We start from the raw sequence: 27414 nt of genomic DNA on the forward strand, positions 1-27414 counted from the left end.
TAATATTAGTATTACTGATGATAATAATGATAATGATGATAATGATAACAATGATAATAATTACAAGGATGATGGTGCTGATAATAATAATAGTAATAATAATAATAATAATGATAATGATAAAACGAATAAGAATAAGAAGTAGAATTAGAATAATGATAATTAAAACAAAGAACAAAGATCATCAGTACTGTTTTCTGAGTTTTCTTGAAGGTCCAAAGGACATTGCCTCAAATGGAGAAGTAAGTAATGTGGCACCCTCTGGATTGGCACTGAGCTGATTGTCTTATACTGATTGGCTTACACTGATTCACTGCTAGTGATAGGCTCAATGCTGATTGGCTGCTGTTGATTGACAGGAGGAATATTTGCGGAGATCCGCCGACTACAAACATACGTGGTGGCATTGAAGAGCTGGATTCATGCTGTAATTTTGCTCGGATGTTTGTTTGGGTTGTTTGTTGTTCATTTTCTTTCTTTTTTTTTTTGGGGGGGGGGGGAGGGGAATTTTCCTTTTCCCTCTCAAACTGCACCCATGCATCTCCCAATCATGTGAAACATTTATAAGTACATTGTAATTGCACCTGTAACAAAGTGTGCTATAATGTGTTGATGAAATGGAATAAACAGATGGGATTGGCAAAGGTGATAGAGAGGAAGCAGAAGGGATGGAGGATAAGAAGAAGAGGAGGAAAGAGGTGGAAAAGTAACAGAAGGAGGATAGATGGAAGGAAGAGAGAAACAACAGTTACATTCTACTTGTGCATTCACAGATAATTTTTGAGTCCACGCCATGCTTTAAACTGAGTGCGTTCACTGAATAACAATTTGGGTGTGGTGCATGTTTTCTTGCCCGAATTGAAACGCGGCGATGTGTTCGAAATGTCAGCCCTTTGTTTAGAGAGAGACTGTACTTCCTAGCAACCGTACCATCGGCTCATAGAGGCATCCAGTGCCGGTCCACGACTAGGAGCTGCTGTTGAGATACGTCAGCCCCGTTTGGTCGGCATTGCTCTCGTACGAACTCATGATTATACATTCATGCACTGAAACGCGTATGATATAAATAGCCGCACATCTGCTGTGCGCCGTATGCATATCTGGAAACTGATGGAAAGTTACTCCAAGGATGACATACATGTAGCTAAACCAGGACATACAGTATCACAAATCCACAGTCCATCTTCCTGTAGCAGTTACCCCACTGTTCATATCTTCAGAACAAATTTGTTGTAAATGCATACATACATACATACATACATGTACATACATACATGTATTTGATTATCATTATCATTATCTTTTTTTTCTTTTTATTTTTTGAGTGGAGTATATGGCTTGCAGGGGTGTTTTTACTTCAATGTCTGTGTTCTATGATTTCTGCCATCAATTTTGTTTACACTGAAAACATCAGTATAGGAAAAAAAAATCAACACATGATTGCATTAAAGCAATGGTCTATCCATGCAATATTAACCCATTGAGGACGGATTGATTTTGCTACAACACGCATTTCCAATAGACGCCTGCCCGAGTATACTCGGGACTCGTCCTCAACGGGTTAAGCCATGCGAATAATGTTGTTATATCATTAACGTTGTTCCAAGTGTCCTTGATTTTTTGTTTTTCATATCTCTTCATTATTCATGACTGTCGAATGGATGGTATAGGATATGTTCAAGAATTTTTTTCTGCATGAAGCATATCAGCATATCCTTTATCTCTGCGTTGAGCAAGAGATGTGGAGTATGCTTATTGCATCTCTGCAGCAGGAATTTCTCGTTCATTCAGATTCACCAAAGTGTCCCATTGTCTACAAATGTTAAATTCAGAGATGAATTCCCAGTTTTAATCACCATTCTTTGTGCATCTATTTTTTTCTATAATCCCCCCTCCTACAGAGCTGTACCAGACCTCGAGCTTCAGGCCCTCTTCAAGCGGCATTTCACCCAGCTCCAATATTTTCAGGGATCTGTTCTTAACTCTGTCGACCTAGAGAGGGTCAAGGTACAGTACCATGTGCAGTTGAGATGGAAATTTGTCGAGTTCACGCCTGCTCCCGAAACAGTAGCAGGCTTAGTTTTTATCTCTGAACGGGGTCATTGGTATTGCATGTCCCCAGATGTACTGTACAGTAGAATGCTACAGCCTGTACCTGCTGTGTTCACACGGCCAGGTGCCAGACTGTCACTGTAGGATATGAGAGTGAAACCTACTGCAGTCTACCTGTAGATCAATATGAAGAGAGAGAGGTTGAGAAATGCAGAATCAAATGCCCATTTGGAAGTCTATGGTTTTACTTTCTTGCTTGTTAAGAACACTCTAATCCATGTTGTGGAGTATACATACCAAAAATGTTTGTGCACTGTACAGTCCAAGTTTCAGAAAGCCCGGAAGAAATGCATTATTATTCATACTTTTTCTTGTTTGAATGTGTATATTTGTTTAATCCACACTTAACACTGTATCATAGAGAATCTGTGAAACAAAGATTTATAAAGACAGTTTTCTCAATAGTGCAATCCTAGTCTGTGAGACTTCATTAAAGGTATTGCTTACCATTGGGAGCAGTGATTTTAAAAATGTTCGAGTTATCACATTTGATGCACCATGTGTAGATGTGCATATGTGTAGATCATAAAACCTCCTTCTGTATAAACATTTCACATTTAAACCTAAAATACAGTATAAGGAGATATCACTTTTTTTTTTCAATAAACGCTATTAGCAAACTGTAGATGGTTTGTTGAAGAAACAATTTTATTATAACTACAATGTATTGCTCACATTTTGTATATTCAACAATACTTAACATTTACTATATACTGATTAACATTTTTTGCATTGTTTGGTTCCATCCCTAACTCACATTTTAGAACTATTTTGAAGCATTATAGCTGGGTTTTTGTTTCATCAAATGGTAAATAACGCCTTTGATATTTAAATTCCTGGTAGAAAGGATGTTTTTTAGGTATTTTTCATTCTCCCTTCCCTAGATGAAAGATGCTGATGGATGTCTGGTTCTATGTGACAAGTACTGCCCCGATCCAGACGCTGAGGACGCTGCCAACATCATGAGGGTCATCTCCGTCAAGAACTACCACCCCCACATCAGGGTCATCGTACAGCTCATGCAATACCACAACAAGGTGAGCTGGGGGATTCTATTGCCTTGATAGGGGAGGGGAGGAAGAAAGAAAAACATTGTAGGAATGGGAGGGGAAATTTTGTAGCTGATTGGCCCATGCAGTGAATGCTGGGAAAATTTAGTTGCATATAAAATATGCATTTCAAAACAAAATTAGATAAAACAGCATAAAAATTAGAATCTGAGACTATCGGCATACAAGTCTAGAAATTATCTTGAAATTTAACGGATTTCTAGACTATTTTGCATAGTGCAAAGTGACATTTTTCATTAAAGGTAATGTCTGTTTAATCAGAAAATGGCTTTTTAAAAAATTGCAATGTTCTGCTGCAGGTAATGCTGAAGCCATACCCGCAAAATATACGAAGGAAGGTAAAAATATATAATTTTGCTGTGAATGCATTACAGATGATCAGTGTCATTGGATATTTCCTTCGAGAGTTGACCATACTGAATAGCCTGTGTGTGATTGTATCTTGGCAAGACTTTCCATATCACAGTTTTTTGCCACACATTGACCATTACTTAGTGGTGGGGGTTGACGGGAGTTCATTGTTCTTCTTTGACATGAGGCTTCTTTTGTTTTTGTTGCTGTTTACTTGTGGCCCTGGCTTGTCATTTGCAATTTCGGGTGCATTCATAACGCCACCCGCCCGGATGACTTTTCCGGTCCTGGCTGGCCCTCGGACTAGCAGGCGCATTCCCAGAGAATCAATCAGTGTTACGTTCCCTTTGCCGAACAAGGCATTATCATTGTGCCTCTCAGATGACCGACGGGTAATTCAAAGTGTCGACATCCCTTTGGTGTTCATCAGATTCGTCCAGAGAGGGGTTTGTTGTTGTTGTTGTTTCATTCATCATTATCAAGACAAGCTGTGCAAGGTTGGAGGAAATTTGGGCTTGATGACCTGTTTGATTGTCCACGTGACTGCATTTGAAGGCTTGTCCTAAAGCTGGTGTTCTGAAATGAGATCAGGGGAGTGAAACTGGGATTTTATTTTCTCTGGACACCTTCATTCACTGTGCGTGGATTGCTGTTGCTTTCTGGATTATATAGCTTCACCTATGACTCGCTTTTGTAATTTATTCTTCGTATTATTGTTTCAGTACAGGTGACTCGCGTTTTAATGAAGGCCTCGGGGCTGGCAATTATCATTCGATATATCGAAATGTTGTTACAGTCAAACAAATCACGTATATTAAGATAATGTCAATAATAATTTGGGGGAAATTTTGTTATAACCATGTTTGTCATAATGGGAACACACTGTAATGCTTCTTTTAGCGTTTGTTTTACTCTCACTATTGAATACTATTACTGCATTTCGTCCCTTACCCCGCTTGTGTACAAACTGAATTGAGAGCCTGCTCAACACCTAGAACACACAGAGTTGCTGATTTGTCTCACCCTCTGAATTCTAAGGCCCGAATTCACGAAGGTGGTGGTACAATTGAAACCATGGTTTAAACCATGAACAAAGAACGTAGTTTTTTTTTTTAATGGATCGCCATGTGTCGCATGGCCTATTTCATAATGAAATCAGTCATTTCGTTGACGAAATGGTCATTTCATTAATTTTGTTGACGAAATGATCATTTCGTTAATTTCGTCGACGAAATGACTGATTTCGTTTGTATACGAAATAGGCCATGTGACACTTGGCGCCCCGTAGAAAAAATATGGTCTTTGTCCATGGTTTAAACCATGGTTTCAATTGTACCACCTTTGTGAATTCGGGCCTAAGAGCTCAAAACTTTTTCAAAAAATTTCACTTTTTATTTTTTCATATTTAAAGGAACATCAAACGTCAGGATAGAATTTCCCTTTGAAATGATTATTATGTGACTGTAGGTTTGATTTTTATCTTTTGCTTGTTTGTTTGTTTATTTTTTTCTGTTTCTTTTTTTTTACTGTCTTTTTTGTTGATTGCCATCAGGCTCACCTGTTGAACATTCCCAGCTGGAACTGGCGAGAGGGTGATGATGTCATCTGTATCGCCGAGCTCAAGTTGGGTTTCATCGCCCAGAGCTGCCTTGCTCCCGGCTTCTCTTCCATAATGGCAAACCTTTTCGCCATGCGCTCCAACAGCGAGGTAAATATACACCGCTTGGTGTCCGCCCATATATGCATTGCCATAGAAACGATTGAACCACGTAACATCAGAAAGCTTTCGATTGATTTGATTTGGTTTGTAGAATATTGCGTAAACAAAAGAAAAAAATACATCTTTGATGCCTGTCCTCTAGGCTTGTTAGTACATTCCACTTTACTCTCTTTCTCTCTTTTATATCAGAGCAAAACAGATTTGAATATCTCCATATTCAGGGACAAAAGCAGTTAACATATCTCGTTCAGTTTGGTGCATTCATCTGCAAGGATATCATAATTTTCTGCAAGCCCTGTTCGAGTATCGTAGTTACTGAATAGATGCCTGGGTTTTCTTTAATAGGCATGTCTGATGCGTACATCTTCTACCACAGGCTAGGGCATCGCTCCCAGATCTTGGGAACATGCCATGTGAAGTGAGTTATGGCATGTAAGCAAGGTTTCGATCCAGAAAATCAGGATAACATTCTATAAAGTAGGTTTTGTCTGTACTTCAGACTTATGATGCTCACATTTAGAAGAATTCTAACTATAATCCTGTACATGATGAGGCTGGTGTTTTGGACCAAAGTGTTTCTAGATTTGTGTTTGTGGAACCAGGGGCTTGCTGGGAGAGCACTAGCAGTTGCCACCTGTATAATTGTGCTCTTTGGTGGTTAAAGTTATTGCTGTTCCACCTAACCTGTTAAAGGGTGTGTACAGTTGTGGTTGAGGTGAGGATATAGCTTTTAACGTTTTGCAAGATATTCAGAAATCACTCTATGAGATGTCAAAGAGCATGCAATTCTAAGGGGTATCAAAAGTTTATTCGATGAAAATCGGTTTTGAAATGGCTGAGATATCCAAAAACAAGGTGAAACAAAGAGATCCTAATAAAAGGCGTGGCCCGTCACCTTTTATTATTATCACTTTTTTTTGATATCTCAGCCATTTAAAAACCAATTTTCATCAAATAAACATTGAATCTTTCTTAAAATGATTTGCTCTTTCATATTTCATTAGAGGTTTCTCATTATCTCACTTAGGAATGTTCAAAACATGAATCCCCACCTCGACCAGTACTGTACAGTCCCTTTAAGAATCTTTTTTTTTCTTTTTTTTTTTAGAAATGACCACAATATGCACTTAGAATTTCTTCCCATTTTGTAAATCCCCTAGTTTTTAAATTCTATGAGATAGTCTTATATATCTTGTCCATGTATGTCAATGATGTGTAATGAATTACTTCATATATAAATGTATGTAATATATGTATATATATATATACACACATGTATATACATGTTTATATAAATCTTATTTAAGCATGCACTTCATATTTCGTAGTCTGGTAGGCCTGTTTGTTAAGAAATAGAGCGAATGCCATCAATTCATGTACAATGTATATGCACGATTCAGATCAAGAGATAAACTGTGTCGGTGATTTCCCACAATCTGTCCATACTTTCTCTATGTTTATTCAAGTATCCATGTCTTCCTTTTCAGCTTTGAAGAATATTAGATCTAACGCCAAACCTTTTTTCTTTCCAGCAGCCAATCCAATCGTCGTGGAAGTTGGAGTTTCTCTCTTCTTTTCTTTATTTTTTTTTTCAAGTGTGAAAAGATTTTTAAAAAAGGAGAAGAGGAGATTTGCAAGCAATGCAATCACAAGAAGTGTTTGCGGAATGTCTAATGCAAGTGTTATTACCGTGTGCCCTTCTATAGTGAATCTGTGTCTAGTTGTGTAAGGGGAGGATGCCGCATAATGCACGGCTACCGTGGCGACGAAATCAACCTGTCGACTGGGGAGGAATTGTCCGAGGGCGGCTTTTTGCTTCGATGTGTGGAGACGACCATTGCTTCTCCCGTGTGCTTTAAAATGCCTGTGTTTTGTTGAGTTCTTGATAAAGCGAATGCAGCAAACAAACAAACATACCCAAAGAGATGGGCTGACATGCACAAATATGACTTTTTATTGATACAGGCACATACTCAATACACATGCACATACATACACACCTCCATTAAAAGAAAACCAACTGCTTTCAATATGGATGGAGATAAAAAAAAAAATATCAGTCAGCATGTATGCATGCTGGCACATCAGCAAAATATGATTGTTTGCCATCATGTCTTTATTAGCTTAAACTTGTTTACATCAGATCATCAGGTCCTTTGCCTCTTCCTGTAGCTGGTGTGCAAAGGTATGTTATGCAAAAAAGCACAGTGTATAGTGGATATACAACGTATGACATATTACTGGTCACATTAATGCCATTCAGTGTATCATATGATATCAAAATATATAGCATCAGATGGTGTGATAAACCAATTAATATCCACAGGATTATATTCCTCAGATGGGAATGTGGAGCTATGAATTTATACCACACTGTGTATTATACTTCATATCTTAATTTTTCAATATTTGCGAAATATAGCAAACATGAATCAAATTATTCTCACTCTAGTGCTTGCAGTCTGGAATTGCTTGAGACTGTGAGCACATGATTGCCAGGTTTTTTAATCATGTAAATATTCGTCGATAAGGTTTTTTTTCAAAATGATATAGGATTTTTTTTTTTTAACTTCTTTAGCTGCACACCAAGCCTCTGCCATCTTCCCCGTCAAGGTCACTGCGCTAGTCTCCTGAATCTAATTAATTGATTCTGTGGCGCTTGTATGTGTACTTAAAATGTCATCAGCGATGCGAGCCATAAAAACTGTTATCGGACCGATGTAGCCACGGACCAAAGCACACATGATACTGCGAGCAAAAGATATCCGCCCATAAGTTTTCTATTTATCTCTCTCTCTCTCTCTCTCCTCGTCATTCTGCTTGTCTGCCTATCTATGTATTTATGTATAAATCTGACTATCTGTCTATCAATCTCCTTTCTCTTTCATTCTCTTCCTGTATTCATCATGCTATCTTTCGATCTATCAATTTTCATTCTCCCTCCCCCCCCCCATCTCTTTCTATTCCCCTCCCTGACACATGGATTTTATATTGAATTAGTTAGTGTAGTGCTTTCTGATAAGGTTATAAGAGATATCATTCCTACCCAACCTCACCTGTAAATGAAGACATCACACGGTCAGTTACAATCACTCGCATAGTGCTAATGAAATTCTGCACCTTTTTGGGAATGGATTTTGCCCACAATTACTAGCACATCAGACATCATTCATCTACTCAATGACAAGATTCATATAACTTATACACAAAATGTATCTTCTTGCCAAGAGTGCAGTGTTACATTCAGGTAAATTGATTATCAGTGAATGAATGAAAGATTCACTGCATTAACATGTAGAATATGATAATTTGAATTACAGAGTACATAAGTTTATCAAATGATTGAATAAGGGAAAAAATAATAACGATGATAGAACAAAAGTTTAAAAGCAAGAAATAAGTAAAGAAAAAAAGAAATACTACAACAAAAGCACATGTAAATATTGGAAAATCAAAACAAAATCGTACGCTTCTGTGTCAAGTTACGTAATTGAAACACGACCATTCTTTCAGAAGCGTTCTTGCCAGATACTTCATATACCGTTTATTTCAAGCAGTGTGTATTGTGCTTAACCCTTTTTTCTGCTGTTTGTAGAGGAAACCTCATAGCAATGTGCGCACTGTTCAAAGTTCCTGGCACGAAAAGGGTTCAGTGCACACTTCACCCAAAACCCTCGCTGACCATAACCCCTCCCTTCCCAAACAGATCACTGCCCCCTTTGAAATCTCAGTGAAGCAAGGCCATCGCCTGTGTGATATGTATAGTTCTCATTTCATCAAGTCCTAAACTCATTCGTATCTGCAGCAGAGAAATTTCTGTTATCCTGTCAGTTGAGAAAGAACTTAACACACACACACACACAAAAAAAAAAATGTTATCACATTTTTAAGTACATGAAAATGGCTTGAAGTGTACGTTGCAAAGCATTTCTATTTTGTATGAAACTGACAGAACATTGAAATATCTGTAGTCTTTGAAACCGCTCTGTCAAGATTATGTGTATATCTCTTTTTTTGTGTGTGTATTGGTCTTGCTTTGATGTGAATGCATAGTAGATTGTGAAATGAATGCATGTCTTTGAATCACCATCCCCCCCCCCCACCCCATTCATCAACAGTTTGAATTAGTGCAAGTCTATTCTATTTGCAGGTGTGTTTTTTTTTTCTCCAAAGCTTGTCTTTTTCAATGTAGCTTTCTCTTGTTTCTGTGGCTAGATACTAGCAATTTCCAACAAGCGTAAGTAAGACATGGTAATTCTTGTCAGGCATCAATCTGTAGATGCTCTGTTGCATTTGCATGACGTGTTCCAGGCAACTGTAAATGGAAGTTGGATTAAGGCTGTTCAGCTGTGCACACATCATGTCCAAGCTAAGAAGCTACATAGTAATGTACGAGTTTGAAACTGAACACCATTCTGATATGAATCCAAGCATGCCTTTTTTTTTTCTCCCTCCAACCCCCCCCCCCCCCACAAAAAAAAAAAGAGATAAATGCATAATATTCCCTTGCAAAGGCCATGGGATTTCCAGGAAATAGCACAAATTGTAGTCAGTGACAAGCAAGAAAAATGCCTCATCGCCGATGACAAAATGATAAGATACAGTATGTCAGGCCTGTGCACTCTCTGTGCCATTGTCATGGGTAAATTACATTGTCTGCCACCATGACCTAGGCTCAAACTTACATTAACTGCAAAAACAAGAAGGATTTCCTTTTCCAAGAATTGTACCCTTGTGTATCCTTGTCCTTAGCCATCAGGGATAGTTCAGGGAAGGTCATTGTTATTTTTTTGACAAATTGAGCATCGCTCTGAAGTTCACCCGAGGCTATCAAATTAATGACGGGACGCATTCAGTGAAACTCATGGTATATAGATATGTATCGCCGAGGCTGGTGGAAAAGGATTAACATGCAATGCACAAGGGGGCAAATTAAAGGAGGAACCATGCTCCCACATTCAAATTGGACTTGAATATGCAAGGTAAACTCGAACAAAGTGAAACAAGTAAATTTTTGATCAAAATTGCTCAGGGAAAAAAGGGTTAGAATCTGAAAGTTTGAAGATATTCTCAGCAGTCAGTGATATGAGTCACAATCATGTTATATGCAATTCAGATGAGGTAATAATATTTGCACCTCACAACTTTCCAAATAGTTTGAACATGTGAAAAAAGATTTACACCTCACAACTTTACATGGTTTGAACATGTGAAGAAAAAAAAAAGATTTTTTTTTTTTTCCACCGGTAATTGTACCATGAGCAGCTTGAACTCTTGTCTTTCAGAAAATAATCTTTGATAAATAATTGCAACTGTAAGAATAATGAGACAAGGGAAATATGATTTTATCCTTTTCCGTTCTATTGAAGAGGTTTCTGTGCAAACCATGGGATTTACATGTACTTAAGATAGATGTAAAAAAGAAATTCAAAGATATATATGCCCCATATTAGAAAATTGTATCACAGGGGAATTAAGGATGTATTCAAAGGAGGTGGATTTTCATTCTGTTTGAAAGACACAAAAAAAAGGACTTCCTATGCATTCTCAAAACTGCTGAGGGTTCAATGTAATTTTGGAAGCATGTGAGTGTTTGGCACAGGATTATGTACTTCATCAAGCAAATGGCATATCAAAACCACAAGTTTGAAAGGATTCCTATGAGAATTGACTTTAGCCAGAAAAAAAAAAACAAAGGGGGAGGAGGGGGGAGGGGATTGATAGCACCATCGATGACAAATATAACTGAAGGCTGCGGATATCATGGTGGCGGGATCCAGTCTGAAGTAAAAAGAACATGCCAAAATCCAACTTTCATTGTTTGACAGATGCGCCAATGTACATGTGTCCAGCATGAAGACGTTATATCTGAGACTCCACGATTTGTATGCATGATACTATGATTCTTCTACCTTTTTTTTTTCCCTTCTTCCTTCCTCCTCCTTGTACTCTTCCTTTGATGTGTTCTTCACAGATCGAGTCTGCCGCTAAGTCTATCTCACCAACTCCACTACCTGCTCCCCCTACTTTGAAATACAAAGTGGTCAATGTATGTAGCATGATAGTCGTCTTCTTGATCTTACCATCTTTTTTTTTCTTTTGGCATCCTTTCGTTAGCTCGAGTCATGATGCGAGACCGCCGGGTCTCAAAAAAATGCCACGCTCAAGATCACCGTCGTACTGTACATGCCACCGCATTTCAGTCCACCTACAGTACAGAAGGCAGACACTAACTCATCAGCCGCTAATGAAATGCATGTGCGTGCCACATTGTGGCCATGCAGAGTATTAAATCTCTGTCACAGCATACCACGACAAATTGAGTTTTTCAGTCTCTACGATGTTTTCATATTGTTCATTTCAACACCACAACATGTCAAATTTATATATACACTAGTATACACACAAGTAAACATTACGTGACATTCCTATACACGTACTGCTATTGTACCGTGCTCATATTGTCATCGATTTTCAATTTTCGACAATCCATGTGTGCCCCATTTTCTTCCGCCATCAGTGCTGGGAGTAATATTTACCTGCTACGTATTTCAAATTTAACAGAAAAGTAACATTCAAATGTTCCATCTGTTTGTAAAGCATATCCATATTTAATAATACACTCAGTCCATAACACTTCCATGCCTTTATGGACAGAGCATGATGATTGGGGGTACATTTCTAGCAAGAAAAAAAAAGAAGAAAAAAAAGAAAGAATTCAATAGATGAGAGGAATATGTTTGAATAGCAGGAATTCTGTTATTCAATTCAAGCAGCAACTGTTGGAGTTCTTTACTATTTCTTTACAATATACCTGAAAGTGCACGGAGTGACTATCCCATTGTTCAAATATCATTTCTTTACAATATACCTGAAAGTGCACGAAGTTACCATCCCATTGTTCAAATATCATTTCTTTACAATATACCTGAAAGTGCACGGAGTTACTATCCCATTGTTCAAATGTCATTATTTCACATGCCTTTTTTATAACAATATCAAATATTTGTCGCCACAATTGCACACTCGGCAACGGGAGGCGCTATATGTGCACTCTGTGCCTGAAAAGCATGGCATGCCAGTCTCCTCAGATCAAGTTAATCAAATCATATCAAATCACGTGGAAGAAAAAAAGAGAGATTCACTCTAGTCCAAATGATTCACCCTCAGAATCTAATCTCATTCATCATGAAGATTCTTTTTTTTAAATTTCATTTACGATACTTCATCCATCATGTACAGGTATTGACATTCAGTGTGTCCATCTGATAACCATATACAATACTAATTGTATGTGATATTGAACAGTCAATATTATTCATAGAAGAAAAAAAAAAATCATATCAGTGTTTGCAATCATGGAATTCATACTTCATCTTCACACAATCAATCAAGTGCTCAGATGAATGAGGAGATGATTGCACTTGCATTTGATTTACTTTTTACCTTTGCTCCACAAGAGAATTCACTTCAGGAATAATGTTTGTTTTGAAAGCACTCTTTGGAATCATAGCGATGCAGCAGAGATATTTTGGAGTGAATTTTGATTGGAAGCAAGAAATAAGTGAGATAAAGTTTAAGTTTTACTTAACTAACAAACTGTGAACCTTTCAATACCTGTTATGGCTAGTTGAGTTTGATATCACTTTCACAAAAATCATTAGCCTGGTACACACAAATATAAAAGTATGATTTCTCCTCACTTTTATCTGAAGAAGTCAACATGTCTACCTTTGCTGGATGCTCAAAGAGAGAATAACCTTCACATTTTGATCTCAGTCCAAATAAATAAAAGTGCATCTTGGCAATGCAAGCTAATTTAGTGGCACATCATGCACAAAGCAAATGGCAGTTGTTGTGCATGTGATCTCTCATTCATGTAAGCATGATCACAGTTTTTTAGGTGGCTACACAATGCCACGTAAAAAGACGCAACTTTCAGATGATTGTTAGTTTCATTTTATGCATTCAACGATGATCAGATTTTTTTTGCATCAATTTGTCGCTTTTGATTTTTATGTCAGAAATATGACATCACTTGTATCATAAGAATGATTGGGATCACCTCCAAGCATGATTTCAAACCTACTGTTTTGACAGCTTCAAACATTGCACTGCGGCTTTAACTGCAATGATTGCAATGAAACTGTGATTGTGTTCATGGCATGATTGCCACCAGTTGCACCGAAATCCATGAAATAAAACTGCAGTGATTGCATTAAAAAGCTGTGATTGTATCCTACACAGCAAGTAACATTGACTGCTTCAAAGGATGATTTTATTGATTGCTTCAATAACTACAATACATCATATCATTAACTCCCTGATGAATGGTTTAATTGCTTTAAAGCTACAAAAATGATTGCGCTTAAACTCAAAAGACTGGTTGATTGCATTACAGCTCTGACTGTGTTGATTGCATTAAAGCTACACTGCATGTTCCCTCGTGAAAGAAGGCCCAGATTGATAATAATCCATCCACAAACAGCACCCAAAGATTATTATTTGTAGTGACAGCAGAAGCTCATGTCAGCCCCTACATTGTTTTGTTAAATTATTTTTTACTGACTTCCATCACAGTTGAAATGCACGTCTTGAACAAATGCATGCTCAAGCAAGTATAATGCAAACTTCTTCTTTTTTTCAAAATTTGTCCTATGTGACATGCATTTGTCAACGTTTTGGAGGCAAATTTGATTATTATTTGGAGGCAAATTTAAGTATTTGCTGTTTTGCAGCTGTAAAGTAACTAAAACTTCAATCCCCTCAAAAAAGAAACAAAAATCATTTTAAGCAGAAAAATCATGCACATAATCATACAAAATGCTCACCTTAAATGCAAATACAGGAGTGCAATGTCCACTTCCTAGACCGAGCAGAAGCATGCAAGTGCAGTCGTGTCATAGAAAATAAAAGCATGGCAAAAGGAGAAAGGTTTTTCCGAGTGATTTTGTTTCAAATCTGACATGGAATTTTAATGTGGAATGCATCCTCGGATGAGATGCTAATTCGCCTTCAAACCAAACTGCATGATTTTATGAGTATTTAGTTTGTGATTGACAAGCATGGTTTCATGTGCAAGCGTGTGTTTCTCCAGCATTACTCAAGTTAGATGTAAGCAAATCAACTTGTTCTCTGAAAGGAAAATGATAAAAAACTAATTTCTTACCCTATGAACTGACACGAAATAGACAAATATTTCTCTTTTCTATTGTGTAAGACATACAGCATTACACTGTAAAAGAATGAGTTTGTAAGGAAATACGACAATAAATTCAAATAAGTAATATATGCTTGTCACCTTAATACACCTTTCTTTTAGTTACTTTTTTTTCTAACACATTTTAATATTTTGAAATCATGAAATGATTCAAGTTCATCTCATGATTTTGCATCTATTTCATGCTACATGTATTTACAGACATTAATTTGTGTCACATCTGAGTGCAAATTTGAATGTAACACCTCTGTGCAAATTCTTTTACACTGGTTGCAGTTCTCGACCATTTTCACCTGATCGTATCAAGAAACCTGAATAACGCCGTGACCATCATTGGTGAAAAAAAACGACAAAATGAACGGCCTGACAGCTGTCACTCACATCACCTTTCACCCTTGTAGCCACAGTGTTGGTCTGTCAGCTACTCTCACAGTCCCACAACACACTATTCAAGACATATCACACATGCCTCTTGAATCCAGACCATTAAGAGTTGTTTTTCCATTATAATTTTGGATTCAAAAGGGGCCTGAGTTCAGGCCCCTCTTTGACTCCATTTTACATTGTTGGCTCACCACCATTAGATAAGGAATTTTCAGCAGCTTCTTGTTTTTCGCTACATCATAATTTGTCATATGATTTTTTTTTTTAATTGAAAAATAAATTACAGCTGCTGAGTCTCTTCACTTTACATTGCACAGTGTCAAATATACAACCTCCTAGATGGTTGTGGTATTAACTGCATCTGTAACCATAGCAACCATGAAAAAAAGAAGAAAGAAAAACCACATCCAATTACGACCTGCATTGACAGCAGGGACTACAGGCAGTCGACCTGTGCCCGACTATTTGACTCTTTCACGCGTAATGTGCGTAGCTTGCCGTACCAGTGTAATGTAATAACTCCCATTTTTTATCTCACCCACAGCATCGTCATCATCCGTAAATTTGCACTGGGTCATGATCTAACAAGCTCCGTTTCACTTTTTGCTCCCCCACATTTTATCTCGCAGTCACATCATCCCAGTGGTAGCCATGGCGACCACAACCAGAATCTCAAATTTGTTCTTTTTGTTGTTGTTTTTTTGTGTGTGTGTGTCGCCTTCATGCCTATGTATACAGTGTAGCCGTCAAAAAAACATGCATTTTTTTATTGTTGTTTTTCACGTATCAGATCATGTGAGACGAGCTAAATACATGGAAATGCTGGAGTACTGTGAATATTTATGCATTTGGCGTGTGACTCAGCAGTGTTTTGTACCAAAATGTCTACGCTACTGAAATCACACTAAAAGGGTGGTGTACGAATTGCAGCTTTGATAGTTGCCCACAGGGCTCACTCAAGTGCATGAAAATCTTGAAAAACACAATGACCTATATTTGTGGAAACAGTTCTACATTGGAACCATATTTCAAACCTCAGATTTAGAAAATGTTTTATTCCCAAAACTCCTCTCGCGAAAGTGGTCTAATCAAATCATCGACTGAAAGCCAGGCGTGCAGTTTTGTATGACAATTCCAAGCAATATTATTTTGTGAGTTATTGAAACTGTGGTTGAGATTCCAGCCATATTCAAGAATTCCCAACAAGATGATGGGCTATAAATTTAGCATGGGTAATTTTCCGTTTATTGTAGATGATTGTGATTACTTAGCTGAAAGTGAGCCAAACATGCCCACCCTGAATTTTAAGGTCTCTCTTTTGGGCCATCTGTACCTGGGAGTTTCATTTTTGACACTCTTGAATGGTATAAATCTTCACAGTATGCCATGCCAGCACTCGCATAAGCATGGGTTTTCACACATCTTCAGAAGGTCTTTATGTACCAATGGAAAGAGACAATACTTATCAAATGCTTCACACACACACACACACACACATGTAGTACACGATTTGCGATCTTCGTGTCGATCAACATTTCATACGTATAGCGGTTCTACCATCTGATCACGATTATAATGATGATATACATGTCACATACATTCATCAGAAGAGACCATCTTCTCATTAAGAGTTATAGTACATATTGCATTTTGTACATGAAAAGAGGTGTTGAATAAGTAATGTGTTTATTTTAAAATGGCTTGTAATGCTTTGGTTCTCTTGAAGTCAATTATTGATGTGCATTGTGAAATATTCCAGAGAGAAATATCGGGTTAAAGGGGTAGATCTGACAAGTCTGAACAAACCATTTCCTTTGTGTGGAATTGTCCACTGCCTTGTGTATAGCAGGTACTGTAGCATCAAATGGAGGACTGTAAATGAAAGTTGTTGAAATTCTGAAGTGAATGCTTTTTATGTTCAAGTTCTCTTTTAAATGACACAGCACCATAGACTTTAAATGTGGTACAAAAAACAAAAAAAAAAACGTAGGTGCATCAAAGCTTGATTTCTCATGTAACCTGCATAAGGTATGGTCCATGTACTGTGGAACAAACTTACAGTACCAGTGGACAATAAGTAGAGTTCTGTGTGTGAGAAGTTACGATGAAAGACTTGTGCATCCTTCTTTTATTACAGATCTATGTGAAACACAGGTGATACCATCTGTCCGATGTTTGAATAGAAAGATTTGTTGTATCGTATCATACGGAATACACTGTACAATCTTGTACTTGTATTTATAAAGTTTGGATTTTATCATCATGCAATGTTGTATTAAAGATACTGATCATTTCTTACTCTGTATAATTGTGACCTCCTTGGTTTTTCTTTTTTTTCTTCTCTCTTTAAAATATGTTGAATGTATGTTCCTTTCAATTACTATCATTTGTAATTTATCTATATTTCTGAATTTCTTTCCATTTTCTTTTCCCTTTATTTTTTTAATTTTTGCTGTTTTTGCTTATTTTTGGTCAACATTCTGGACTGTCTTCCTCCTACCCCCCCCCACCCACCTCTATTTCTCTTTCTTCTGTCACTCTTTCCTCTAAACTCTCTTTCTGTTCTTGATCTGAACCTCCTCCACCCTTTCCCCTCCCTTCCTGCCCCATGGTAATTTGACTTCTCACTGTCCCTCCCACCCCGTTGACCTGTCCACTCCTCTATCAGACTGAAGATGACTCCAGCCTATTGGGTGTACCTGCTGATGAATCACAGGTGTGTGGTTTAGTCCACTCTCAAATCGGGTGAGATTGGGACAGTTTGTTGACATGTGGGTGTTTCATACCACTCCCAAGATTTGTTCGAGCTTTTTTTTTTTTTTTTCCTTCTTCTTCTTCTTCTACCACAGTTTAGCTCCCATTGCATGCATTTCAAACAAGTTGATATTAATAGTGTTCTTTTTTTTTTTAGATTTTGTTCACACAAAGTTTTAACCAATAAGTGTCAGAGCAGCCGTGCTTACAAGTATTCAAAGCAGAGTTAACACGCACTATTTGGGATCATACTTTGACAGACCTCGCCACTAACGTTGCATCCAAACCATTGAGTTCATTCAGTATTTATGCCGCATATATATGGAAAAAAAAATAAAGATATATGCCATTTGTATATCATATCGTCCTCCCATTCCGTGATTTCCATTTCAAATTTTGCTGCTGGTTTGAACCATAACCAAGTATACACCCCCTAATCGAACCATGCTCAACGCATTCATATTTATCCATTATGTGTGTATCAGCTGTCGGTGGAACTAAATCTGTAACTAGACCAAAAGGAACAACAGCATCTGCATATTCATTTCAGTTCAGCTCTGCCCAGCTTTTATTTTCAAACGATACCCGTATCCAAAAACGCGTTTGCATACCGAAAATTCCCCGTTACGTGCAGTTGCAAACAATTTCCTTTTTCGTATTTGAATACTAATTTCAAGAAAAAAAAAAGTCTTGTGTTGTTATACTTCTTTATTTTTTTTTTTTGGTAAAAGCATGAGTTTTATTTCATTTATTAATCCATCCCCCCTCACAAGAAATGTGTGACAAAGCTGCTGCTGACGGTAAAAGCTCAAATTCCTTTTCCCCTCCTGTCAGAAAACTTGAGTATAGTAGCTGAAACCATCACCCGAAAAAATGGACAAAAAGAAGAGAAAATTCCCATCCGGTCATCCTCCCTCTGGCCTGCTGTCCTTCCTATGTCTCCTGTGCATCGCTCAAACTTCAGTCGCGTCTATTGAACTCATATCTCGAGAAGTTGCATCTCTGATTTGTCAAGCATCCCAACGAAACTAACTTGCATGTCTCAAAGACATTTGATAGCCTTTTTAGAATGATAAAGACGGTTTTCTTTCCAAACAATCCCTTTAAAGTATACCATATCATATGCAAGCAGCTATTAAAAACAAAAAGGTTACTAAAAAGCATGATGAAGGGAGCGCAAATTTTGGCACTTTGGAAATGTGTCATATTGTACACATCTATACATTTGTGTACTTCAAGAATTTAAAAAAAAAAAAGATATTTAGAAGAAAGATCAAGATATCGTTATGGTAGGACATTTATTTCTTTTTCAATTACATTGACTTAGGAGCGAATAATTCATACTGATATATCTTCAGTCTTATAACATTCGCAAAGCTCCTTAAATGTGAGTAGTCAAAGACAAAGAAAATGCTATTTTTGTATAATCATAATTTCAGAGGAGGTTGTTTAAAACCAGAATGCAATGCCATAGTAAGTCATAGCTGATAAAAAAAGGTAGTGTGTACATGTGGCAACTGAGATTTTGCTTTTGATAAAAGTTTAAAGAGTTGGACGCATCACCAAAACATAGGCCGTAGCTCTCCAAAGCAAGATTTGCTGAAAATAATGAATATTATCCTGTACCCGAAAGTCTCAGTGTATTATTGTGGGGGTAAAAAATAGAAACAACAACTAAAAAAGTATTCACCACCTTGTAGTGTAGATCGAGTCATCACTGCTGTATTGGACCAATCAAAATGCAGGATTGGTGAATCCGCACTTCTCACGTCCTTTCGTAGTTTCTCTCACCCACACCTCACCTTGCCCCACCTTGTACTGTACCTTCAACTCACCCCGCTTTCTTCTTAGGCATTTCATTTGCATTTCTTTTTTTTTTTTCTTTTTTTTTTCCTCCAGTATTTGTATGTTCTCAGTTCCTGTTTGAATTATTCAGTTGTTTTTTATTTTATTTTATTTGAAAAAAAAATTGTTCTCAATGTCTTATCTGGTATAGAGAAATCTGTAGTCATGCAAATTATATGTCTCGTTCTCGTGTGTTCTTCTTTATGTAGAGTAATTTATTTGTGAATGTGTAGAGTCCATAGCTGAAACACCACTTTTCATCTTTGCAAGTGAACATGTAGCTACTAACCTATTCAGATCCATTTGTTTTCTAGGTACTGCTGCTACAGATACGATCCGATACGCTTTTTTTCCCCCCCTAAGCAAAGCAACATCCATTTGAAAATGTGCTCTTTTCCCCCTTTTTCAGTCAGACGACAGGCTCATTTCAAAATTAGGCAAACTTAAATTGAATAGAGCAGTTAGAAATAACAATAATGATAATAATCTAGAGGATGAGTAGATTTATTGAAGTTGCTCTTTCGAAGAACAGTGCATTAGAAAGCAAGAAAGGCGTACGTAGCATGGCAGGAGGGTAGCATCTTGATATCAAAAGCCTCTTTAAAGTTTGCTATAATTTTCCAGTGGGAATGCACTACTATTCATGTAGGTATATAAGGGGAGTGCAGTTTAGAAGCCCTCTCGCTCAAAGCTCTCAAATTCTGCCTCATAGAACTATGAAGCAATAATCTAGAGAGTGTCAAATCTTTAAACTTTGACCCACCTACTGATTTAGTAGTTACTAGAAGTATGACGATCTTTTGATCTTTTACTGCCCAAGCTGTCTGCCAGTCTCTTCAAGTTTAACCATGCTGCCACAGTAGTTGGATGCCGCTATGTGAGCATGGACTTGGCGTTGCTGTAATATGGTGTGTTTAGCATGCGATTTGTCATTCCAAGATTGCAAAGAGCTAACACTGCCTTTAACAATAACCCTGCGATAATCATGTGTTACATGGTGGATCGCTCGGTACCGCAGTCCACATAAATTGTAAAGAGTTTCTTCATTCTGATTCTCCGTAATTCCTCACACATTTTTAAAAAAGGAAGAACATGCTGAAGCGTGTTTTCTCTGGATGTTGATCTGCTCTTGGTAACATGTTTATCCATCCTCATTACCCTTAAAGTCGGCTCAGCCCTTACAACCTGCCCCCTATTTTTTTTTTGAACATCTTGCGTCTCCAAAGGCAGCATACTCTGTGCCAACCGTTGTGTGTTGCAGATCCCTCGAAAAAACAAAAGCCCAAAAGAAAAAAGAAAATTGTCGTACGACAGGTTGTGTGTGTGTGTGTGTGTGTGTGTGTCTAGAAGGTGGACATAGGATAAGACGAAAGAATCACAAATTGATAAGCAGCATTTCATGTCCATCCCAGCATCGCAATGCAAGTCATCTCATTCTGACATCACTTTTTATCATTGTTTGGTCACCTCACAAAGAGGAAGAGGTTTATTCAGGTCTACGCCACTCCATTTCTTCAATCACAATCCAAACCGAGCCTGGTAAATATCATTCCTTGATGGTTTGGCACTTGTCTTGGTTCTGGTCCTTTCTTTTTTTTACTTCTTTCATTCTTCTCTTTTTTTTTCTTTTTTTTTTTTTTTTTTTGCTCAGAGTGGTTCCATGTTTATCATTCTTTCCCATCAGCACATTTTTTTTTTTTTCTTGGTCTATGCAGCATCGTTCTTAAAGTCGTATGCACTCAGCGCAAGTAAGCAATAGACATGGCTGCCCAGTGAATTTCAGAGAGCAAAACGTTACACTGGCAGTAGACAAATTGTATATTTCTGATGCCTTTATTCATTATCAATCAATGTGGTTGCCATCATTGGAAGTGGAGGTTGGACATCAATACCTTCCCCCTCCCCCCCCCCCCCAAAAAAAAAGAAATTAAAAAATGACAAAATTGATGAAAGTATCAAACTCTGTTAATGTCACTTCTCCCTGTCATGACACCGCACCGTATGCCAAATTCACCCGCCAGTCAGCCACCGAATATCGTTTGTCCGTCGGTCACATGTTTTACTCGTTGTCGGTCGTGGTCTACTGTGGACGAGTACCCGTTGTGTGTCAGTGCAGTGAGCATGGTGTTACAGGTCGGACCCAGCATGCTGTGTTTGCGTGGCCCGCCGGTACAAGTGTTTGTTTTTGATTGGAATGCGTGTTGAGCACAATTTGGCATGAGGCGTCCCAGTCGACACATCCCAAGAACATTACACTGCTATGCCCCTTATGTTCCCCTCCTACCAACAAAAAAAAAACAAAACAAAACTCATGATGAACCTGACTTAATTCAGTCATACCAATAACAAAACTGTAATATTATATATCCAAGCTCATTTGCATTTGTGGTTTTGAACTTTTCCAATTCTCTTTTTATCTAGGAGCCCCTATTTGCAATTTCTGTTCAGGTTTGATCTTGTAGCACTGCTTTACAGCAGCTAATTTTTGAGAAAGATACGAAATTTCTGAAATTTGACCACATATTTTTGCTTGTTTTCGTAAAACAAAAGTCTGCACTTGTGAGCTCTTCTGTTTGATCTAAAGCTGTATCCACATATCACAGCTTCCTGAAAAAGAGTGATTTTTTTTTCTTTGTGTGTTTTACAAAATCTTGCACCATTTTCTCTCATGCTTTGCAGTGTTTGAATTTCTCATTGGTCTATCAGAATTTTGCTAAATTACTTTGTATGTAAGAGCACATTTCACTATTCAATTCTGTTCAATTGTTCTTCATGTCACCAATGACGTCTCAAAAGTTACACGTGCAAACCTGATTGGGGATTTCTTAATTTTGACAATAAGAACGTTTATTAGTACAATAAAACCTTGAACATAAAAGCTCACTCAAGCTGAACTAAAATTGTTTTAAATTGCAGCATTTCAGAGAATTTTTGGTCCAAACCACCATGTAACGTTCTACAGTAATTCTACAATTTAGGACTAACCTTTGCAGATTTTGCAAAGATACACTACACTTTGCTTACAAACACATTTTTATTTTTTTATTTATTTATTTATTTATTTTTTTTTTTTGGGGGGGGGGGGTGTGTGTTAGCTTATAGACCTGTACAGCACCAAACACACCAGACGCTTTTAGTGTTGGTTAGAAGTGACAAGCGACCGAGAAAAATTTAGCAGTTTTCAAATCAGTCTGTCTTCAGTATAGACAAAAATGCTATAATCTCCCCATAATGCACACAGCCATTTTGTGTTTTTTGTTGTTTGGACTGTTAAGTAAACATTAATAGACATTGATAGATTGTCGCTAGGTCAATGCACTCCATGGCCATCCCCTCTAGCGAGAATGGAATATCCCAACAGACACCAAGGTCATGTGCCCAACACATACACTTTGTACAGTCCATCATGTGGTATAAAGATAATTATTTTGCTGTCTATAAAAGCCGTATGTGCTGAGAATGAATAGTCAGAAAGAAATCATGGCATCGACATTTCTGGGTGGCAAAATGGCACATGGTGAATATGCAGGGCATTTCTATGATTTGAAAAATGATGGTTGCATGCTTGTATTAAATACTTCAATGAAAAATATATCTTTGGCAGTGATGTTCAAGCTCTACAAGGATGATAGTTTTAAAAGAAATAACATTTGTCATGATAGTCGCAGAGGAATGAAGGCATTATAAAGCTTGAAAAGGCATAATAGTTGTAAGTTCTGGAAGGCTGGTGAGAAAAGGGGACCCGTATCGCTTGAGAATGTATGGAAGGATTTCTCTTTGTGACCAAACATCACGAAATTCCTTATAAAGCTCCCAAACGGTGCCACGATTTTTGGATTTGTACTTTCTCTGGACTGTAAAGCTTTGTAACGATGCATCAGTCATCTCACTTAATTTCCACAGATCTACCACCACAGGAGGGGAAAGAGATAGACAGTTTGCAGACGAAAAAAAAAAAAAAAAAAGTTTTGGGCAAAATCAGCTTCAATGTTAGCAGTGCTGGTTAGTTATATAATAGAAAACACGAAGCCAATTGAAAAGCCCACAACAGACATGTTTCACAATATTCGGTAGTTTCATAGTCCAAAGCGCTTGTAGTCGTGTAAGTTCTCAGACAGGAGTTAGTCAAGATGTCGAACTTTCGACTCTGACAAACATTGAATTTCACATTCCTAAACCACACTACCTTTTAGTCTATTCAGCTTTGATGGCTTTGATTTTTGTAACTTCAATACCGCACTGAAGGTAACATGGTATTGGGTCACACTTATACAGGTGTATATTGAATTCAGCTCATTTATTCCATTCCATAACAGAGAGTATATGCAATGTATAAATATAAATACTTGTATATAGGATGCAAAATGGTCATCTTTTACTCACTTCCCAATATTTTATTGGTGTGTGTGTGTCTCCCCATTTCGTGTCCCAAGTTTAAGACACCCCAAGTTCCATTCCATATGCAAAACTCATCATGCAACATATTAGCCTTGGTTTCCTGGTGTACCTCCGATCCCCACCTCCCCTCCCCACCACCTTCCATTGCAAATAATATGAGACTATATCAAAGGGCTTTCATATACCACCTCTATAGCAAGGATCACTAGCCTACACATAGTACCTGCCATGCTCAGCTGTTTGGTAGCCACCCGTAGCATTCTAGTGTAGATGCTAAAAAATACCACTGATTTGTGCGTGTTGAGTGAGTGCTTGAACAAACCAGTATCGTTCCCGTGTAGCCTGTGTTGCCTCAAGTTGTCACAAAGTGTTGCCTCAAGTTGTATCAAAGTGTTGCCTCAAGTTCAAATGTTACCCACAAGTTCAAATGTTTGTCCACGTGAAAAGCCATGCCGTTGTTTTCATTTTTTTCTCACCACACAACCGTCGGCTTCCACGACCCCCTGCCCCAAGCATCCCACTCACAAGTTTAGCACAGTGTTACTAGCAACTTAGTAACTGCTGGGCGCAAATATGCCACAACCCCTCATTGCTTGAGTCTCAATCATTTTGCTACTGCCAAGAGTGGCTACCACTCGGGGGCTTACCACCCCAGCCCTGCTGGCTACATGTGCTTCTGGATTCCCAAAGGGACCGTCTTGAAGGAACACTGCTGTCGGGCAACCGCTACCAGATACCTTCTGTGGCAGCCACTGGTGTCGGATTTTAATCGCAACTTGTATATGATTACATATTTTTGGTTGCCGGGATACATTAAACCTCAACTACTTTCTACGGTCATTGTAGCACCCCCCACCAGTGATGTTAATCCATACCCGAACTTTGCTGCCACGTAGGCTGCAGCGTGTCAACATCAGGGCTGCCTGGCCGTTGATCCAGACTGCAATGCAGCAACACACACATCGTGGCTGCCACAGAAGGGTACCACTAGATGGCTTCCGCTCACACCTGCCACATGTGGCTGCAATGTCGATCTCGACCACCTCCTGCTCAAGGCTTGTAATGTGTAGTGCCACGAGTTCATGTGTAGTTGCTAACTATTTCACGACATCCCATTAGGGCTTGCATACAACACCGAAAACTAACAATTCTTGATACTCGGGAGAGAGACATCTATGAAATGAGAGCATATTATCGCCTCTTGAATAATAGGGCATCACTACACTGCATTGCTACGTATGTTTATGTCTTTCGTATTTTACCAGTATTTGACACCATTCATTTGACACTTGACGTATGTTGATCATCTTTTTTTTTTTCTTTTTTTCTTTTTTAAATGTCATTGTTTCATGCAGAATTTTCTTTGAATTTTGTCGATATGACTGCTGTTATGTTCACTCGAGTCTGGATTGGATGTTTGATGTAACAGTTTGTGAATGCGTTTTAGTTGTTTTGTTTTTGTTTGTTTTTTTGACAGTGACAAAGTGATAACAATCAGTTCTTGTTGTGTTCTATTTTCCCTGCCATTTTTTTTTTTTTTTTGGTTATATATAGGGACAATCAAGAAAGTTAGATGGATTTACAGCATTAGGTTAAATCACGAAAGTTTCTTGATATTGCATATTAATCAAGAAACCCTGTGGTAATGGAGAAACGTGGCGTGATGAGCACAATTTATTAGGGATGTTGAGTGACATGCCATACTTAAAAGATCAAGAGGACGAAGAGATAGAATGAAGGTCGAGTTTAAGAGAACAGTTATCACAACTTTTGTTTAACCTAAAGAATGGAAAAGGGCCCAGTGTCATTGTTAGTGATGCGTGTGTTCCACAAATATTTTGTATTGTTCAAGATTGAATTATGTCAGATTTATTATTTGTTTATAAACCCAGAAACAGCTTGCATTTTGTTCGTCTTGAGAAGCAGTACATTGTTATTCTTGGCAAGGGGAAATAGTCATAATTGTATGAAGAGAAAAGATTATTCTTATTATGATGAGAATTACTTTGATAAAAAGGATGGTAATTATGATAATATAAACAATGTTTGCAAAAGTGATAAATGTAAAAAAAAAAAAGATGAATGAAAAGAATCATAACGATTATAAGCAAAGGACTCTTAAAATTTTTTTTTTTTTTTTTTTTTTTTTACTGATGATCATTATCTCAAGAAGGATTATTTTTCATGTTACTATTACTATCACATACAGTATCATCATTTGATTGTATATGCAGAGTACAGTCAGATTATGTTGGCATCTTCAGATATTAGTCATGGTTCTAACTAACCGAAACGCCACCCAAATACTGTACTAATGAATGAGGGATAGCAGATTTGGCATTGCACATGCACAAAGCGCATGGTCAGTGTATGAAACCGGTGCTGCATGTGAATGTTGATAAATGAGCACGCGCTGTTCCGGACGGCCGCCCCAGCGCGCAGATTTTTCGACTAACACGGCCTCGTCTCGTGGTATGCCTACCCAGCAGGTGCAGAGGGGCTCGTGGCAGAGCAACTATCTGGAGGGATGCGGCAACGAGATGTACACGGAGTACCTGTCCAAGTCCTTCTCCGGACTTGGTTTTCCGGAAGTGGCGCAGTGAGTACCCAGTGAATACCGCCCAACCATTCTGAATTTGGAGGAGAGAATCTGAAGTTTGACCGTTCCCAGCCCTTGTTTCAATAGGAGTTTCCTAAATTTCTTGATAATTTTACTACATGCTCCGATGGGTACTGCTCTTTCTCCCCTACTTTTGAGCCAAATCGTCCTTATTTTTCAGTCAGAGATGTTGGGGGGTCTGTCCTCGTATGTATGAGGGGGGAATGCTGTGGCATAGTGGATATAAAAGACTCGACTTTCAATTTAACCAACCCAAGTGCTTTGCCTTATTGTGATTGCAGACAATGTTCTTGCAAACTCTTGCACAAGGTCGCCCCATTTGCATGGAGGGGTATTAATAACCTCCTGTAATTTTTCAATTCAGTGCAATTCAATAGTTTGTTTTATTTCCATCAAAAAAAGAAATACATGATACCAAGTGGTGAACGTGTCATTTTGACTTTCATTCAGCTGGGAAGGACAGTTCATTGAACACAATATAAGATATTTGCACTTTCAATACCTTCCATATCGCCAACCCCCTTTCCCCCCCCCCCCCCCCCCCCCCCCGGCCAAAAAAAAAAAAAAGAAAAAAGAAAAAGAGAAGATAATGGGTTAATCCTACACTTTCCCCTGATCTTGATACTTCAGTGATTTAATAGTCATCATCTTTTTGTTCTGATTCTCACAGGATCTGTTTCCAGAAGCTGAAGCTGCTGATCATTGCAGTGGAAGCAAACATAGATACAGTGGAGAGTGTGTAAGTATAATTGACCACGTCTTACAATGTAGTTTGATATGATAATATCTTTCACTTTGATCAATCGTGCAGGGTTTATGTCAGCATGGGTGAATTCGATCAGCAACTTTAAACCCCTGCTTTTTCTTAACCAATGACCCCATGTGTCCGTGGTCCCATAGAGTCTTTTGAGTTTTCAGAAACTTGTATGTAGATCACAGA

General features: G+C 38.0%; 1 protein-coding gene across 1 annotated transcript in view; it reads left to right on the plus strand.

Moving 5' to 3' along the window:
• LOC140228858 (calcium-activated potassium channel subunit alpha-1-like) overlaps positions 1-27414 on the plus strand; it is a 214813-nt gene that overhangs the window by 174401 nt on the left and 12998 nt on the right. The window contains exons 10-14 of the mRNA XM_072309128.1: positions 1902-2007; positions 2997-3149; positions 5086-5241; positions 26341-26453; positions 27145-27213. Coding sequence (XP_072165229.1) covers positions 1902-2007; positions 2997-3149; positions 5086-5241; positions 26341-26453; positions 27145-27213 — 597 coding nt within the window. The remainder of the gene's footprint in view (positions 1-1901; positions 2008-2996; positions 3150-5085; positions 5242-26340; positions 26454-27144; positions 27214-27414) is intronic.

Source organism: Diadema setosum, chromosome 5 (genome assembly GCF_964275005.1).
Source record: "Diadema setosum chromosome 5, eeDiaSeto1, whole genome shotgun sequence".
NCBI classification, from domain to species: domain Eukaryota; kingdom Metazoa; phylum Echinodermata; class Echinoidea; order Diadematoida; family Diadematidae; genus Diadema; species Diadema setosum.